The sequence below is a fragment of the Pipistrellus hanaki genome (genome assembly GCF_964339955.1).
Source record: "Pipistrellus hanaki genome assembly, chromosome: 12".
Taxonomy (NCBI): domain Eukaryota; kingdom Metazoa; phylum Chordata; class Mammalia; order Chiroptera; family Vespertilionidae; genus Pipistrellus; species Pipistrellus hanaki.
The window spans coordinates 19,708,427-19,727,699 of record NC_140514.1 but is presented as its reverse complement, the minus strand read 5'-3'; the positions used below and the strand labels follow the sequence as shown (position 1 = coordinate 19,727,699).

Genomic DNA, 19,273 nt, shown 5'->3' with positions numbered 1-19,273 from the left:
TTGCCCATGTCAGTTAAATTAGTTAAGCAAGTTACTTTTGAAAGCTCATTCTAGACATTTCATGTAAATGGAATCACATACATCATGTGGTCTTTTGTGTCTGGATTCTTTCTCTTATCATAATGTTTTCAGGGTTCATCCATGGTGTACAATGAATCAACACTCTATTCTTTTTAATGGTTAGATAATATTCCATTGTATAGATATCCCACATTTTGTTTATCCATTCATTAGTTCATAGACTTTGGAGTTATTTCTATTTTTTGCTGTTATGAATAATGCTGTTATGAAGATTCAGACTTACATTTTGGGAGGGACATATATTTTCAATTCTCTTGGGTATTTACCTAGGAGTAGAATTGCGTGGCCATATGCCATCTCTAAGTTTAACTTTTGAGGACTTGCCAAACTGTTTCCAAATAGACTTCACCATTTTACATTCCTATCAGCAATGTATGAGGTTTCCAATTTCTCTACATCATCAACTTCACTTATTATTGTTCATCTTTTTATTATAGTCATCCTAGTGGGTGTGAAGTGGTACTTCACTGTGCTTTTGATTTGCATTTCCCTAATGACTAATAATGTTGAGTATCTTTTCTGATGCTAATTGGCCATTTGTATATCTTCTTTAGAGAAATGACTTGAGATCCTTTGCCCATTTTTAAATTGGGTTATTTGTCTTTTTATTCCTGAATTGTAGGAGTTTCTTATATATTCTTGATATTAATACCTTATCAGATATACAATTTGTCAGTATTTTCTCCAATTCTGTAGGTTGTCTTTTTACTTTCTTGATAATGTCCTTTGATGTAAAAAAGTTTTTAATTTGGATGTAGTCTAGTTTATTTTTTCTGTTGTTGCTTGTGCTTTTGATATTATATCTAAGAAACCATTGCCTAATTCAAGGTCACAAAGATTTGTACCCATGTTTTCTTCCTATGAGTTTTATAATTATATCTCTTAATATTTAGGTTTTGGTTCGTTTTGAGTTAACTTTTGTAAATTGACCATATAAATACATGGATTTAATTCTAAACTCTCAAATCTATTACATTGATCTATACACTGAGTGGCCAGATTATTATGACCACCTGACGTCTGTAGGCAAATTAGCTGTACACTGCATCGAATGAGATATGGAAGCCAAAGGCCTGTTTGAATACCTTTGCTGTCTGCAGTTACCAAGATAAAACATCTCCAATTCACACAGGAACACAAGGATTGGACAGTCAAGCATTGGAAAAGTCATGTGTCTGATGAATCATGTTTCCATTTGCATCATGCAGATGGCAGAGTGAGAATTTCATGGAGACAGCATGAAAGCATGCACCCCACATGCATGAGTACAACCCTTCATGCTGGTGGGGGCACTGTTATGGTTTGGGGCATGTTTTCCTGGCATGATTTGGGCCCTTTAATTCATGTGGAACAACATCTGAATAACACAACATACCTAAATATCATTGCTGATCAAGTTCATCCTATCATGTTGATGGCGTATTTTAATGGAGATGGCTTCTTCCAACAAGACAATGGGCCATGCCACGGTGCTCATATTGTATAGGGTGGTTTCAAGAACACAAGGAAGACTTTATCTTGCTTAGGTGGCCCCCACAATCACCAGATCTCAATCCAATTGAGCATTTGTTGGACGAAGTTAAAAGAGCCATCAGGCAGCTGGTTTAACAACCATCAAATCTCACAGAACTGGACAGTGCTATTCATCAGGCATGGTGTCAGATTCCTCGCATCACCTTTTAACATCTCGTGAAGTCAATGCCAAGAAGAATTGCCGCAGTATTGAAGGCAAAAAGGTGGCCCATCGAAGTACTGATGGGGTGGTCATAATAATCTGGCCACTCGGTGTATATCTTCCTTTATGCAAGGACCACACTATTATTATTGCTTTGTGGTAACTTTTAAAATCAGGATTATGAGTCCTACAACTTTTTCAAGATTGTTATAACTGGGTCCTTTACACTTTCATACAGATTTTAGGGTCAACTTGTCAATTTCTGCAAAAAAAAGAAATACTAGCCCAGCCAGCGTGACTCAGTGGTTGAGTGTTGACATATGAACTAGGAGTCACAGTTCAATTCCAGGTCAGGACACATGCCCAGGTTGCAGGCTCCATCCCCAGTGTGGGGTGTGCAGGAGGCATCTGATCAATGATTCTCATCATGGATGTTTCTCTCCCTCCCTCTCCTTTCCTCTCTGAAAGCAATAAAAGTATGTTTTAAAAAGAGTCACCAGCTAGGATTTTGATAGGTATTGTGTTAAATCTGTGACTTAATTTGAGGAGTACTATCATATAATATTATGTGTTCAGATATTCTGATCAGAATCTTCTAAGACTTGTTTTTAAGCTTTGTTAAGATGGATCCAATCTAAAAAGGAGCCTTTAGTTAGTGCAAGTTTAGCTCCATTAACAAAGGGATACTCTCTCAGGTCTCTCCCTGATGCCCCACAGATTACAAGCTTTCTCTACTGTGGGAATAGTCTGGGGCAATTGAAAGGCTTGCCTTGTTTGTTTCCTTCTGTCGCGATCACTGTCTTGCACTGCCCATGTCTAATGTTTAAAAACAATTTCGTACATTTTGTCCAGTTTTCTAGTTGTTTATGGCAGAAGGGTAATTCCTAAGGGAATTAAACCCTCACGAGCCGAAGCAAAAATTACGTTCATCACTTTGTTTTGAAACCTCTTGGTTCCTCAATTGTAAAAAAAGGATAATACTGTCAGACAATTGGGGTGAAGGTCACGTGAAAAACATTGTGAAAACTCCTTGAAAAGCCATTAAGAAAGGAAAAATCCAACATTGAAAAACAACAACAACAACAAAAACAGCTAGTAGGAGATAAAATGGATAGCGAGAGCAAAGAAATGAATGTTCATCACGTCCAGAATCGGAGACAGAGCGTTGCTGGTCCCGTGGTCAGGTACGCTTACCCTCAGGTTCACCGTCTTCCATTGCTCATCTGGCAGAATTGACTTACTAGTAACTCCTGCCTCCATGTTGAGGCCAGACTTCACATCAAATGGCATTCCCAGTCCAACCAGATTGTTGGATTTGCCAGTTATCAGCTGCACCTTGCGGCACAGTTCCTACAGGTGTGGGTCTGCAGTCCAGTGGTACCAGTAACCTCTTCAGTCCTAGAGTCTGTTTCTCCCAAACTGTAAACTATAGCACTGGCAGGGGATGGAGATAGGTAGTCCTAGCCTCTCTCTCATTACAGGTGCGATAACAAAGGTAAACCCCAGTTTTTTAAAGGAATCTTCCTAGCCATCTCCCTTCTCTCAAGTTGGGTTCAGAATGTATCTCATTGCCTGTGGGTGGAACAGAAGCCCCTGGTCCTTTGTGGGGAAAAAGTAAACTAAACAGGAACATCTAAGGTACAATAGGGAAATCTCTAATTTCCCAATCTTGTCCCGAGGAGCAGTTCACAGACAAAGAACCAGAAGCTGTGTATGCTTAGAAGTAATTTTATGGTCATGTCTTTCGGTTGTCATGTGTTTATAAACAAGTATTTCCTGACTTACTCCCTGTGCTGGGCAGAGGCAGGATGGGATGGTGGGTGGAAGCAAGAAGTCAAAGCTATTGGAACCATACAGTGCCTGGTGAGCTCTCTGAAGAGACTTGTGTTTTATTTTATGGGTTGACAAGATAGTCTTCCTCCTTGCTCAGCAGCAAATAAGGAATTTTGTGCTTAAAAATACATGCCTTTGAGAGTATGCAGAGGGGCAAGGAAAGAAGGGGATGTTTTCAGAGGAGTGTGTGTCTTGGTTTACACCTGTGTAAGCAGGGCATGAAGGGGTTCAGAGACCTAGAAACAAAAGTAGCCAAAAGTACCAGTTCAGGGTGCTTCTCAAGACAAAGTAGGAATCCAGTTCCTTCCAGCAGGTCATTCTACATGTTTGTAACTGGAAGGGCGCCTGGGGTCAGGATTACAGTTTATTGGGAGGGGCAGAGGATTAAGTAGAAGAATGGAATTTCCCTTCGATAAGGAGAAGCCAAAATTTATTAAATCAGTTGTTTTTTGTTGTTGTAGTTCCTATGGTTTCCTTCTCTCCCCAGATATAATTTTTTTTTACTGAGAAATTGCATAATAGGACATTAACATTCAAGTGTACAAATTATCATCTGTGATTATTTTTAGAACCAGTTTATCAACCGTTTCAGATAAAAACTTTTGTTGGATCTGATTACAGAGCTCTCTGACCAGAGCTACAATTCTTTGAAATAGAGCAAGCTGGTCATCTCCCTGTGCATTAAAAATGAAATCGGCTTATATTTTCTCATCCCCTACGTTTAAAAGAAGAATAAAGATTCTGGGAGAGAGAGGCAGGGGTGGATAAAAGAAACTTCAGAACAATTACAGCTGCAAAGTTTTCTTGGCCTTGTGGTATCAGAGAATTCAGAGCCTTTATAACATATAAAAGAGAAGTCCATTCATTAATTTATTCATTCATGCATGCATGCATTCATTCAGTTGAGGAAAGGGAACAGCATGTCCTCAGGCAGAATAAACATCTTTCTTCTGTCCCTCAGCAGCAAGTGACCACCTCAGGGACACAGTCAATATTGCTGTTCACACAGTATCCCCAGTAAGTGACTTATCCCATAGCAGTCGACCACTTTTTCCTGTTTGGTTGGACTTTTCAATCCCGAGGGGGAGCCTTCCTCCTTCATGGATACTGATTGCTGCTTATAAATAGAACAAGTTTGTTGTGTTCACTGAGCTTTTGCCTCTCTCAGAGCCATCTCTGCTGGGGCCAAGACAGTGCTGTCACCTTGGGCCTGTACACTTATTCCCTCTTGCCCCTTTTATTTTGGCCAGTTCAGCACAGAATCCATAGGCTCTCTTCTTTGGTGACATAGCAGGGAAGGTCAGGGACCGTATAATGTTCAGGAGCTCTTTGGTCGAGCACTAGATGAAGGGTTGTCTTTTGATTGGGGGCCACGGGCTACCGAAACAGGTACCATAAACACTAGAATTACACACGTTCAGCATGGCAAGATGTTTACACTGAGAAGCATGATGATCTCAGATGCTCTGAGGTAATGGTTCTTAAAGTGTGGTCCCTTCATCAGCAACATCAGCATCACCCTGGGATTTTGTTAGACGTGTGATTGTTTTGGGACCTGCTCCTGAATCAGGAAATCTGGAGGTGAGTGAGCACCCTAATGTTTGAGAGCCCCGGGTCTCAGGTGACAGCACAAACACGCTTCGGGAATCTGCTCAGTGATTAGAAGGCCAGGTGAAACTGCCTTCTCTCTTTTAATTGTTATTTTCCAATCTCTCTCTTTGCTGAGTACTTATGTGGAGTTAAATTAACCTAAATTAAACGCTCTTCTGGTGAAACTCAGCTGTATCCATAATTATGAGGTAATGAAATCATCCACTTTTTTTTTTTTTTTTTTTTTTGCCAGAATACCCTTGTCAAAGCTGTTTAAATTAACATGTATTTTTTAAAGATTATGATGATGTCTTGAAAAGAAATTCTAACAAACCTACATGAATAGTTTAGAAAATCAAAGATGAATGACCCTCAGGCCTGCCCTTTGGGAGGAGTCAGACTTTCCTAAATAATACAGCAGGATCTGTGACATAGGACACTGTCCCTGCTCAAGGCATCTGCAGCTTTGAAATCCCCCTTCAGACAGGTCGAAGTTAGCACCCTATCCTGGTTGGTTAGGACATGGCGGCTTTGAAATCCAGTTCACTTAACATCACTGTTCAGGTTGTAGATGTAACACTGAACTCTGCAACTCACCAAAGGACCAAGCACTCAAATAGCGCCTCTGAGGTGACCAGAGGGAAGTGACGGGGCCACTGTGCTGCTTCACACAGACATTGTCCGGAGCCACTCGGCAAAGTCGGTCTCTTCCTAGAGGCTCTCTGTTGTACATGGTCATGCTTTGCAGACAGATCGCTCCCAGGAAGCTTTTCTCAGCTTCTCCAAAGCTGGTCTCTGGTGACATTTTCACAATAAAACTTGAACAAAATGACACGATAGTAAATTTTTCTTAAGGCCAAAATTCTTTAAAGAATTGGTCTTTATGATGACACTGTGGATTTATTCTTTTTTGGTGTGAAGGATAGCCCTTCTTTCATGAAATCAATATAGATGGAAGATTTTTAATATCCCTACTTTACCAAGTAAAACGTTGGCAACTTATTCCAATCTGCCACGTTATTTTGACATTTTATTGGTCCTTGAATTCCAAAATTGGGAATTATTTCTCCACTGAAATAATTAGGACATAGCAGAGTGGAAGGTAGTGTCCTTCCAAGTGAATTCAGCCAGTAAGCCAGTCGTTTGAAGGCTAGAAATAGCCTTGCTCTAAAGAAGATGTTGATTTAAGAAATGAAATCAAACTGGATATTGGTCCGAATCAGTCACCCATACTTGGTGACTAAAATGACTGCACTGATGGGGAAATCTAAAGACTCTCCAAATAAGGGGGGCTGGGGAAAACTCCAATTAATAAAAATCTGCAAATATCATCTAGTTTATGAACAATAAGATGGCATCATCAGAGGAGGATCTTGATTTTTTCATTGGAACATTTGGCTTTCCAAGAAAGATAGAAAGAAACCCAAACCAATCACCATTGAAATTGTAAGTAGAAAAATCCTTTTCTAGGGGAGAAGCTTGCTAACCCTCAGACCGAGGAACCCCATCAAAGAGGTTTTTTTGTGCCCTGAAGACAACAGGCACTCTTAAAAACAGAAATAAGTAGGACTCTAGACTTTGAAGCACTTGGTAGGGCAGGACACAAAACGGCACTTCTCCGGGTTGTGAAATCCTGCTGGTGAAACCCTTTGGTGAAACAGTGGCTATCGGCCCCAGCTGCGCACCAGATCACCTGGGTCACTTTAAAACCAGGCTCACCCCAGAGACACGGTCAAGTGTCCCCTGACATAAGCGTTTTCCTCAGCTTTCCAGATGAATTTCATGTACTTCCTGGGCTGAGAAACCACTATGCTCAACAGGAAAGCCATACGTCTTTGTTAGTCACTGCAGCTGCTTAAGTTCAAGTATTGACTCCAACCTCCTGTTTCACCTGGAGACCCCTCACTCTGGGCACTGAGGAGGGGATGATCTGTGGTTCCCACCTAAATGGGGATTTCCTGAGAGCAGAGCCTGGTCTTTCTGATTCACTGCTAGAACCTGTGCATAGAGAGCCAGCATTGAAGTCCTGCCTGCAGGGGTACTTACAGTGCTTATTCATTCTTTTGAAGTCTTGGTGACTTCCTCTCATTTGGTGTTTTTATTTATTTTTACTCTTTTTAATTGATTAAAGAGAGAGAAACATTGATTTGTTGTTCCACATATCATGCATATGTGCCCTGACCAGGAATCGAACCCACAATCTTGACATATCGGGATGATGCTCTAACCAACTGAGCTACCTGGTCAGGGGTTTCGTGTTTTCACATGTAAGAGAAAATGGGGTGTGGTGAATTCTCTAGTTCTTCACTATGGTGAGGTGCTAGGCTGGAAGGAGCTATGCTCTCCTTGGAACTGAAGCCCTACCTCCCCACACATAAACTTTTGCCCTTTTCTTTACCAGTCAAGGCACCTTTGGGCAGCCTCCAGGACCCTTCTTACATTGTGTTCCCTTCTGAAAACCCTTTTTTTACTAATTGAAATAGAAGGTAAGTGCCCATTGCACTCATTTTTGTCATTCTTTTGAGTTTCTTAGACTACCATTTCTGTGTGACCTTGGGCAAGTAACTTAACCTCTCTGTTTCCTCATTTGTAAAATGGGAAAAATAATAGTGCCTACTTTATTACATGAGTTGATGTATGTGGAAGTACTTAGAATAATATTCAACAAGTGTAATTGTTCATAGCATTGAACAATGAGAATATAATATTCTATAGTGCATGATACATACTCAGCACTTCAGCTTTTCACACAATTTTAAGTCACTAAGCATTTTGCAATTTTTGAGTCATCTTTATCTCCCATTAATTTTAAAGCACTTTAATTGCAGGTAATTTTTATTTCTCAGCTCTGAATGTCTTTATCTCCTACAGTACCTAATATATGTTCAATAAATGTTTATGGAACTATACTGAACTCCAGAGGCAATATAGGCCAAGAAGTTCAAAGGAGCCCTTCCTGAGCATGTACCTCATGTCCCCCTTTTTTGGAACAGTGCCATTAGTCCATGACTTCTTGATGACGTCATCCATCTTTCCTCAAAGTCCTAGAGGAAGCAAATGAGTCTGGGTGCCCAGCTCTTGAGTCCCAAAGACTCTGCCTGGAATATCTCTCTTTCAGCTAACAGGATCCTCTGAAAAATATTCTGAATGGCCTAGAACTTTCTTTTGTTTCTAATTACGTTTTCATGAGCAGATCTCAGAGCCATGATTCTGACTCCTTTCCAAACAAATGATATCACTTTTTAATGTAGTGTTCACAGGCAGCAGTGAGTAGGAAGTATAGGGAATTGGTACCTGGAAACCATACCATGGTAGTGTGGTCTTCTTGTTAGTAAATTGTAATAGAATTAGGTTTTTAGAAATTGAAAGTAGAGATGATGACACGACTCCCTGGGATTTCCCTGCTGCTTTGTAAAGATTCCTGCCCTCCTTCTTGAACTTGGACTTCTGCAGAGTCTGAGTTTAAAAAAAAAAAAAAAAAAAAGTGTGTCTGCAGCCATAGATGGTGGATGGTGGCCTCCACGGGCTCAGTCATGTTGGAGCCTGAGCCCTCACTTTGCCTCTTGGGGCAAGCTTCTTTTTGAAACAACTTGATGTGTAACATGAATATTTTGTGATTTTAATTCCAGGATTATTGCGAGCCCGTATTATTATTTTTTTAATTTCACCTTTTTTCCAACTGTTATTTTAATATTTTACATTTCTATTATAATAGTTTTCTAGAAATCAGTAGTGTTTACTGAGTTATGAGATATCTGAATTTCAACAAGGCATTTAATGAAATCCTGATGTCCTTGCAGATAAAATTCTATGGAAAGAATGGTAAAGTTAGGGAGATTCATGACTGGGGAATGACTAGACCCACAGACAGGTGGTTAGTGAATTGAGAGCTTGGAGTGGAGTGGGGGACAGGGGCAGCTGGGAGCTGACTGACCAGAACACTTAAAGGTGTCTGTCCTCCCCGCTGGCCCAGTCCACATTCTTAATACTTATTTGACTGCAGGCATTTATGGCATGCTTGGCAATTTAGGTTTGCCCTATGGCTGTGTTGTCTGAAGAATCTTACCTCATCCATTCTATTTCTTGCCTTTGAAACTTCGCTCTGCCTTTGGTGGTTCCAATCCATTCTTCCCCTTTAAGATTCAGATTATCATTTAAACAATTATATTAGAATTACCTGGTCATTCATTTCTCTTTCTAAGCACATAGTAGGCTCTAAGTGTTTGTTTTTTTTAAAATCAGAACTGAGAGTACAAAAAGATCTTGGTAATCTAAGAGGCCATAAATCTTAACAGGCAGATAAAAATTAACAGGATATACTTGAGTTTAAAACAAAGAAAGAAGCCTAGGTCTAAGCACTGAGTACAAGGTGGAAGAAAGATGACTCACAGCATCGGTAGACCAAGCAAGAAAAGAAATACTGTGGTTCCAGGGGGCTTTACCTGAGTCAATAGTGTGATGCAACTCCTGTAGCCTAGTGTCAAAACAGGGAAAGTGATAGTCCTCCTGGCCAGGCCACACAAAGGGTCATGTTCCACCCTGTGGGGCCATCTCTTAAGAGGAGGTGAAGTATGTCCAAAGAAAAGAAGGCAGTTAGACTAGTGAGAGAAGGTAAACCCTATTATGTGGTGAATAGTTGAAGGAAGTAGGGGTGTTTTGTCTGGAGAAAGCACAAGGGACATAATAACTGTATTCAAATGCCTAAAGGGCTCATTCGGAACCTCCAAATGGAGAAAGAGGCCAGTAGACCTACTAACAATAGCGTAGTGTGTCATGTGAGCTCCAGGTTTGACCAAGAGTCTCTGAGAAAAGGTGTTGTAGAGGGGATCTGAGCAGCTCAACTTTGAGGCTTGGTGATTTAAGAGGTTACTGAGTTCATATTGACTAAATGTTGGGGAGGGATGCAAGGAGCACATCTTCCCATGGGAATGTCTTTTGTCCCCCAGGGAGGAAATTATGAGTTACCTAAATAGAAATTGTTTCTGGACCAAAAGCCTGAACCTTGGTGGGCAAGTCACTTATTATATCATACTAGAGGCCCGGTGCACGAAATTCCCGCACAGGGGTGTGTATCCCACAGCTCAGCCTGCACCCTCTCCAATCTGGGACCCCTTGAGGGATGTCCGGCTGCCCGTTTAGGCCCAATCCTACCAGGAAGCCGGACATCCCTCTTACAATCCAAGACTGTTGACTCCCAACTGCTTGCCTGCCTGCCTTTCTGATTGCCCCTAACCGCTTCTGCCTGCCAGCCTGATGACCCCTAACCACTCTCCTGCCAGCCTGATTGATGCCCTCCCCTGCAGTCCTGGTCACCCCTAACTGCCCTCCCCTGCAGGCCCAATCGCCCTCAACTGCCCTCCCCTGCAGGCCTGATCCCTCCCAGTTGCCCTCCCCTGCTGATCATCTTGTGGCGGCCATCTTTGACCACATGGGGGGCAACCATCTTGTATGTTGGAGTGATGGCCAATTTGCACATTACTCTTTTATTAGATAGGATGTGTGAAATGTACTCAGGAAAGATATCTGATAGTCCCACCTAGTGTGTCCGGAGGCTTGTGTTTTCCCAAATCCTTTTGTGAAACTTTGAATAAAGTGATTACCTTTGTTTTTTTTGTGTTTGTTTGTTTGTTTGTTTTTCTTTTTAGTTCTAGAGCATCTTGGCTTATGGGAGGAAATTGGAAATATCATCTCAAGATCAGAGCTAATAACAGGATTCCCCTATACCTTCACGGTGCCAGGCCTACCTCAGTACCTCCAGAGCCTCACCAAGCTAGCCATCGCTGCAGTGTGGACAGTGGCAGTCCAGGCTGGAGAACAGACACGGGACGTCCCGATCTCCTTCTCTCAGCTGTTAGAGTCTTCCTTCCCTGACGTGCGCCTGCTGACACTGGAAGCCCTGTTGGAAAGGTTTTCAGCAGCAGCCTCCGGGTTAGGAGAGAAGGAACTGCCGCCCTTGTTGTGGAATATGGGAGGGATGTTCTTGATGTTGGCAATGAAGGAAAATCACCCAGAATGCTTCTGCAAGGTAAAGCCTTTGGTGTACTGACTGCCCCTTCCACTCCCACACTCTGATGAACCCACCAGAGTGATCAGATTATGAAGGCAGGGTTTGCTTTGGCTTCTCCAGGAGCAGTCAGAAGGAGATTGAGCATCAGGAGGACAAGGACTCTCTTGTGTAGTGTTTGGCATGGTTCCATGCACAGATGGCATTAAGAAAAGTGTTTGATGATGGTAATATTGATGACAGACTAACCAGAGGTGGATTGAGAGTAAGCCACTCAACGCTGCAGGGAACAGCATTGACAGTTAGCTGTAGAACGTGTCAGAGGATGGTCTTTGCTGACATGGCTATTTGGGGACAGATAGCCACCTAGAAAGTATAATCAAAAGGAAGGGACACTGACTTAGGAATCTGGACATCTAGACCCTGATCACAGATCTCTAGGGCACCTTGGTTGTGAGTCTGTCTTGGCCTCCCAAGGTATTAGGAGGGAACTAAATCAGGGGAGCTTTTTTAAAGATAGGCCACACACACACACACCCCTTATTGTAAGTGATTTATCACTTAGCTTCTGAAAGACCTTTTCCTGAGGTTTTTGTTTTGTTTTATTTTTCATGGATCTGACTCACACAGATACTGAAAATTCTCCATTGCATGGACCCCAGTGAGTGGCTTCACCAGACGGAACACTGTATCCATCTCACCCCAAAGGAGTTCTTGAACTGGACTATGGATATTGCTTCCAATGAAAGGTTTGTCCCAATATTTGCTGTGCTAATTGGGTTCCTCAGTGTCCCATCAGTCAGTTATGTAATGAATTTGAATACAGTCCTGACCTAAAGACTCAGGCCTTATATTTCTCAGTGTCAGTGTAGGAGCATGTTCTAAGCCTAAGCAATAGAAAGATGTCTAGAGTATCATGTTGTTAACCAAAAGGTAATTACTTCTGGAGGTGTTTGTGTAGCCACAAGGTTTTTGTGTAGCCTTCATATCCACTTGGATTACTATCTGCAAAAACCGTCTCTGTATAAAATATGCTTGATTTGATTTGGGGGGTGTTTTTGGCTTACTTTTTCTAGGTCTGAAATTCAGAGTGCAGCTCTGAGGCTTGCCTCCAAAGTGATTGTCCACCACATGCGGACCAGTGAAGAGGTAAGGCCAACTCTGCCCCTGATCTCGGGTCTAGAATCTTGTGCTCTTTTTTACCTGGAAGGTGTCAGTAGGCAGAAGCACTGTGCCGTGTTTGTGTAACCTCCATAGAAATATTGTTCATGTTGATTTTCACTTTGTGTATAACTTGCAAAGGATTTTTGAGCACCACCTTTGACATTTATTTTCTCTTATTCTGGGCACATTTGATTAGAGGCCATGAGAAAGCACAACCTCCTCCTCACCAATACACACATGTACATATACATACCTTGACCCCTTTTTTCCTGATTTTTCTTTCTAGACTATTTAGAGAGGGACTAAATAAGTCCATTCCAACGATTATAAGTCACTAGGATTAGATCATAGTCACCAAGTATGAAAGTATATCGCTATGGCTTGATTCTTCCCCCAGAACACGGCACAGTGAAATCACCTGAGGATCTTGGTCACACATGAACACACTGTGATAGTGTCAGCATGACAGTGCTGATTCTGATGCCTTACAATAAAGCAGCGCTGAGAGAGGTCCTGGAGACACAAAGATGAATAGAGACAGGAGAGACAGTCTAATGAGAGAAAGGAGTGTTCAGTCATGACATTAAATGCTCTGGTTGGGAGGAGACTGTGGGAATGCAGAGGAGGGAGTGTTTGGGAGCTGAGGAGAACGTCACAGAGGAGATTGTTAAATTCAGAGAACCTGGGCTGAGAGAGAAAACCAGAGGATGAAAATTAAGTAGATACACGGTTTCCTTTGGTCTGTTATTCAAAGGCAGGCCAGGGGTCCAAAGCCAGCTGGTCATTAGCATACAAAAAGCAAAAAAAAAAAGAGTCAATTTTGTGTGTTGGGATTAGGGGGATGTTTATAGGAAGGAAAAGAATTTGCTTTAAAAAAAATTACAGACGAGAGGGGAAAAAAACAAGTTCTAAGAAAGTGGCTACAGGGCAGCCAAAATATATCACTCATCTAAAGCCCCTTTTAAGCATTTGTCACATGAATCTTAACGACACTGCTTGGTACTTGAATACACTGATATTTCATGAAAATTGGGAGTTTTCCAGGGAGAGAAAAATTAACAGAACTGCAGAGGAATGCATAAAAAGACTTCCTGGGGAAACCTGGGTTTCTTGTGCATTGGGAGTCAGAATCTTCCTTGAGGTCTAAGATGCTCATCAGTTTACTTCTATGACAACCTGAAGACCCAGTCATCTTATTTTGAAAAATTTTTAAAGTTTAATTGACAGGGGAAGTAAAGTACATTTGCAACATTAGCCTCTTTATAGAAAAAGTAAAAACAAAACCAAACCAGAATTTAAAAGATAGAAACAACCTGAATGTCTATCAGCTGCTGAATGGGTAAATGAAATATGGTATGTCTATACAATGGAATATTATTCAGCCATAAAAATATATCCTATTTCATGGATGAACCTAAAAACAAACAAACAAGTAACAATAACAACAACAACAACAACAAAACATGTTAAGTGAAGAAGCCAGTCACAAAAGTATTTTATTGATTTAATTTATATGAAATGTCCAGAAATGGCAGATCCATTGAGATAGTAGATGACTTGTTTAGGGCTTGAGGAAGGACTAGGTGACAGGATGGAGAATGATAAGTGAAAAGTATAAAGATTTCTCTTTTTGGTACTGAAAATATTCTAAAATTTATTGTGGTGATGGTTAACATATGTGTAAATATACTAAAAAACACTGAATTGCATAGTACTTTAAATGGGTAAATTATATCTCAAAACTATTAAATTATATCTAAAAACTATTAAAAAAAATAGGGCTTTGTTTAAATAATAATGTTAGTTAGGATTACCGCTTTAAATGTTGTAACAGAAACTCCTAAAGACAGTGACTTAAACCAGGTAAAAGCAGCCCAGAGCAGATAGGGTGGCTTGATAGTGTTTGGATCCCCAGCTGTTAGCCTTGGTGTTTGTTGTCCTCAGCCTGGTCCCAGCAGGTTGCTCCAGCTCCCATCATCTTGTCCTTATTCAGCAAGCAGGAAGTAAAACCCAGGAGATGAAGGTCACTCCTATCTCCTAAGGTTTGGCCTGAAAAATGCACAGATACCACTTCCAATGACATCACATGAGTCAGAACTTAATTACATGTTACTCCCAAATTCAAGGAAGTCTGGGAAATGTGTCTTTAGCTGGGTCCCTATATGCTCGGCCAAAATCGGAAGTTCTTTTATTAAAGGTAGAAGCATCTGGGGACAATAAGTACTTTTGTTGCACAGTCTTTCCCCCAAAAGTTTTGTCTTTGCTTATTTCTTCCTAGTTGAGATGGAAAAGCAACTGAAAAACCTTTCCTCCCACTGTGGTGAGAGCTAATTTGCAGATCTGGTTTGGTGTATGTAGCTCATCCCTCTTTTCGTGACTATATCTTCTGAACTGCTCTAAATATTGTGCTTTCAGACCAGGGACTCTGTGGCCCCCAAACTGAAGCAGTGGGTTCAGTTGGTCGTCTCATCTTGTGGAGATCATCTTCCCACGGAGTCCAGGCTGGCCGCTGCTGAAGTCCTCACCAGCACCACACCATTTTTCCTCACCAACCCCCATCCCGTGCTTGGTAAGTGTAGTGAGCAGGGGGGTGTCCATTGCACTAAATGTGCTCAAAGTCTGACTAGATACTCCAGGTTGAAAAAGAACGGAAGATGAGCCTTGACCGATTTGGCTCAATAGATAGAGCATCAGCCTGTGGGCTAAAGGGTCCCAGGTTCGATTCTGGTCAAGGGCATGTACGTTGGTTGCGGGCACATCCCCCTTAGGGAGTGTGTGGGAGGCAGCTGATTGATGTTTCTCTCATTGATGTTTCTAACTCTCTATCCCTTTCCCTTCCTCTCTGTAAAAATTAAATTTATATATATATATATATATATATATATATATATATATATATATATATATATATATATATATATATATTTTTAAAGAAGGGAAGATGAAAAATGACAGTGTACACTATACCTGTACATCTTCAAGTGTATTCCCACCCTCTTGGCTCCTACTCTAATCATTGATCACCAACAGCCTCTTAAGTGGCCTCTTTTCTTTTTTTTAAATCTTTACCAGAGGATATGCTTTTGTTGCTTTTGAGAGAGAGAAACATCAATGTGAGAAACGTTGATTTGTTGCTTCCTATACATGCCCAAGAGGGATCGAACCCGCAACTGAGGTATGTGCCCTGACTAGGAGTCGAACTCATAACCTTTTGATGTATGGATAATGCTCCAACCACCTGAGCCACCCAACCAGGACTGGCCTCTTTTCTTTCTGTCTTGGCGCGCCCCCCCCCCCCCTCACTCCCCTCCCCATTCTCTTTATGCTCCCAAAAGCTTTTGTGGTCTTTCTAAAATACAGATCTGATCATTTTGCTTCACACTGAAAACCTTTGAGTGGGTTCCCATTGCCTTCAGGATAAAATCTAAATACCCTTTAACCTGGCTTATAATGCTCTTCCTATTCCGTGCCCTGCCTCCCTCTCCCTTCTAAAGGGCCAGTGTGGGCCCGATGAGTCATCAGTAGGGAGCAGTTCTGTAAACAAAGTGCTGCTTGACTGACTTCTATTTGTCTTTCAAGACCAGGCCTAACCGTCACCTCTTCCAGGAAGCCTGTTGCAATGATCTTGGTGAGAAATGAATGGGTCAGTGTGAAGCTGTGGCATTGAGGAAAAAGAAGGGACAGCTGGAAAGGATTTAGAAAGTTGAATCAACATGACTTAGTATTGAGGTTCATGTAAAAGGAAGACTTAAGGATGACATCCAGGCTTCTGGCTTAAGTGACTGGAAAGACTGCTGGTGCTTTTCACTGAATTTAGGGTTGTTTTTTTTTTGTTTTGTTTTGTTTTTGTTTTGTTTTTGTTTTGTTTTGTTTTGTTTTGTTTTGTGTGTGTGTGTGTGTGTGTGTGTATGTATGTTTTAATCCTCACCTGAAGGTATGTTTTCATTGATTTTATTTTTTAAAATATGTTTTTATAGAGTTTTAGAGAGAAAGGAAGGGAAAAGCATAGAAAGATAGAAACATTCATGAGTGAGAAACATCATCAGCTACCTCCTCCATGCCCCCTACCGAGAAGAGAGAAAGAAAGAAAAGACACTTTAAAACCTTCCCCCTTGGGCTCTCTCGCTCGCTTGCTCTCTCTGTGTTTATCTGACTCTCAGATCGTCCTTTCTTAGAATATCCAGGAAAACAGGAATGGCAGTTGCTCATTAAATACTGTTCTCCTCCATGCATTTGAAGTGGTATTTGTACCTGCTTGTAAATTGCAGCCTAGGTAACTGGACTCCTTTCTGTCACTTAGGACTGCAGGATACACTTGCCCTGTGGAGGTGTGTCCTCACCCTCCTGCAGAGTGAGGAGCAAGCCATCAGGGATGCTGCCACGGAAACAGTGACGAACGCCATGTCACAAGAGAACACCTGCCAGTCAACAGGTACCTCCTTCTGCTTCCGCAGTGCCTATTGCTCTTAGACAGGGCTTGGCACTCTTTTTTGCTAAAGGGTCAGAGTGAATATATCAGGCTTTGTTGGCCTTTCAGTCTCTGTCTCTGTCTCTGAAACTGCCACTTTAGTGGGAAAGCAGACTTAAACAACAGGTAAACAAGTGGGCAGGGCTGTTCCAATAAAACTTTATTTACAAAACCAGGTGGCTGCCGAGATGTGATCTGCTAGCCAGACTCCTGCTCTAGGATATCATACAGAAAAATTATTTTCAAAGATAGAAATCTAATAAACAGTGCCTTTTGTCAGTTACACTGTCATCCTTTTTAATAAGGCCAAGTCTTGATTATCTGTGTGGTTACATAACCCAGACATCATAGATCCATCATTGTGTTCCTCCGTGAGTTTTTTAAATACTAAGGAAACAGATGAGTGTAATCTAGAGTCTCCATTTTGTGCCTTGGCTTCTCTTTCTTAAAATTTTTTTATTTATACATTGATTTTAGAGAAAGAGGAAGTGGGGCGGGGGGTGAAAGAGAGAGAGAAACATTGATTTTTTTATTCCACCAATTCATGAACTCATTGGTTAATTCCTATATGTGCCCTGATTAGAGATTGAACCTGCAACCTTGGGGTATCAGGACAATGCTCTAACCAACTGAACTACACAGCCAGAGCCTTTGGCTCCTCATTTGGTGGTGATATTAACCCAGGAAGCAGGAGAGGAAGAGCCTAGGTGAATAGTTCTGAGTTCATAGCCCTGGGGCCCTGGTTATCTGTATGTGATAGCAAATACTATGGAAACAAAAGGGAATTTTGGCTGTAGGTGGGAAATGACTGCTGGATGGAAGGGACTGGAGGCAAGGTCATACCTCTGGACAAATGGCCACCTGAGAGGGTGACCTCTCTGGTGCATTTGGGACTGGGTGTCAGGGAAGATCTGAGTCAACCGTACCAAAGAGAAGCAAGAACATCATTTTGAGGCAAGAGTGTCACAGGCTGAACAAAGAAATTTGCCCAGTGGACAGCAGAATGGGATTGGAAACAGCCAAACAGTGTTTGTAACCAGCTCAGGGCCCCTTATCCCCATGGTTAGGGCTGTGGCCCCTAGAAGCTTTCCTTGGAAGGCGTGACTGTCCCAGCACCTCAGCACACCGTTGTAGTGGTCCGGGTACTTTTCTCTGCACATGTGAGAGGAGCTAGTTTTTAAATAATCTCTCAGTGACACTACTCTAGAGCAGGTGTAGCCACAATCAGCTTTGCCTCTCCGTGGGAAAACATTCCGATTTGTGATGTATAAGTAGTCTTCTCTCCACCCCCCCCCCCCCCCATCCCAACCTGTCCAAGTTCCTCAATACTTAAAATTCTGCCATTATTGATTCCTTTTCAAATTGTGGGTTTTCCTTAGAAGGACACATAGGGCACCCGGCGAGTCCTCAGTTAACATTGATTTAGTGGCATATACTACTAGATTTCTCTAGGACCCTCTCCACTAAAGCTGGGGAAGACCATTTCATAGTGGAATTCTAGGCGGGCTTCTTCCCTCCTAATCTTTATAGTATTTGCCCTACTATTATTTATTTCAGAATTTTTTCCAAGTGTGTTTATAGTAAAACTGTATTATCATGTTCTCCTTCCTTCACTGAATTTTTTCTCAAGAAATAGAAATCAATAATCACTTATTCTTATTGAGTGCCTTTGCATATGAAATTCCATATGTGAAAGCCTCTAAGGGAATACTAAATGCAAAAGGCTACGTCTGTCTTTGCATTCCTTATCTTCATCTATAAAAAAGGACTTGAGGTGTGAAAAACAAGAAATCTATAGCAACTGAATGTACTATTGTATGTTACTGTGGAACAGACCTGTACTGGAAGGGTGAAAAGCCATATAGGAAATTATGAGAATAACTGACAAATCGAAATATTACCTAGAGATTAAAGTCAGTATTACATTTCCTGAATTTGGTGGCTATACTGTGGTTTTGTAAGAGAACATTATTGTTCTTAGGAAATCCACAGCTGAAATATTAAGGGGTAAAGAGGTATTAACACCTGTGACTTTTACTCTCAAATGGTCCAAAAAAATAAAACTATGTGTGCATATAAATAGTAAGCACAGATATGGAATTTCTATAGCTGTGTCTTTTCAGTATGCTTGAAATTATTCCAAAATAAAATGTTTTTTTTTTAATCCAATTACAACTACAAAAGACCAACGTGGTATATATTGATAGATCATCTGACTGGCTTATCAACAATTCTCCCATGTGACTCCTGTAATTTCTCCCTAAGTTATATAAAAACATCCCCCCCCCCTTATTTTTGTTTAAACACATTTTGAGTGAATTTCTGCATCCAGAAAAATTAAACTCAAGCTATAGTCTTCAGATTTAAAGGTCTCGGCAACATAAGGTCACTGTGTGGGGACACTGAGCAATTCCCCCAGTGTGCCCTGTGTTGCCTGAGAGCTCCCTCAGCCAGAACC

At 41.3% G+C, this 19,273-nt stretch overlaps 1 protein-coding gene across 4 annotated transcripts in view; it reads left to right on the top strand.

Annotated features, from left to right (window-relative positions):
- THADA (THADA armadillo repeat containing) overlaps positions 1-19,273 on the top strand; it is a 279,146-nt gene that overhangs the window by 221,989 nt on the left and 37,884 nt on the right. For 3 of the 4 annotated variants that reach the window (XM_084901467.1, XM_084901468.1, XM_084901466.1), the window contains exons 32-36: positions 10,825-11,204; positions 11,814-11,932; positions 12,260-12,332; positions 14,763-14,916; positions 16,648-16,779. In XM_084901467.1, coding sequence (XP_084757593.1) covers positions 10,825-11,204; positions 11,814-11,932; positions 12,260-12,332; positions 14,763-14,916; positions 16,648-16,779 — 858 coding nt within the window. Of the gene's footprint in view, positions 1-10,824; positions 11,205-11,813; positions 11,933-12,259; positions 12,333-13,391; positions 14,011-14,762; positions 14,917-16,647; positions 16,780-19,273 lie in introns of those variants that run through there. The other variant, XM_084901469.1, reaches the window with a different exon arrangement.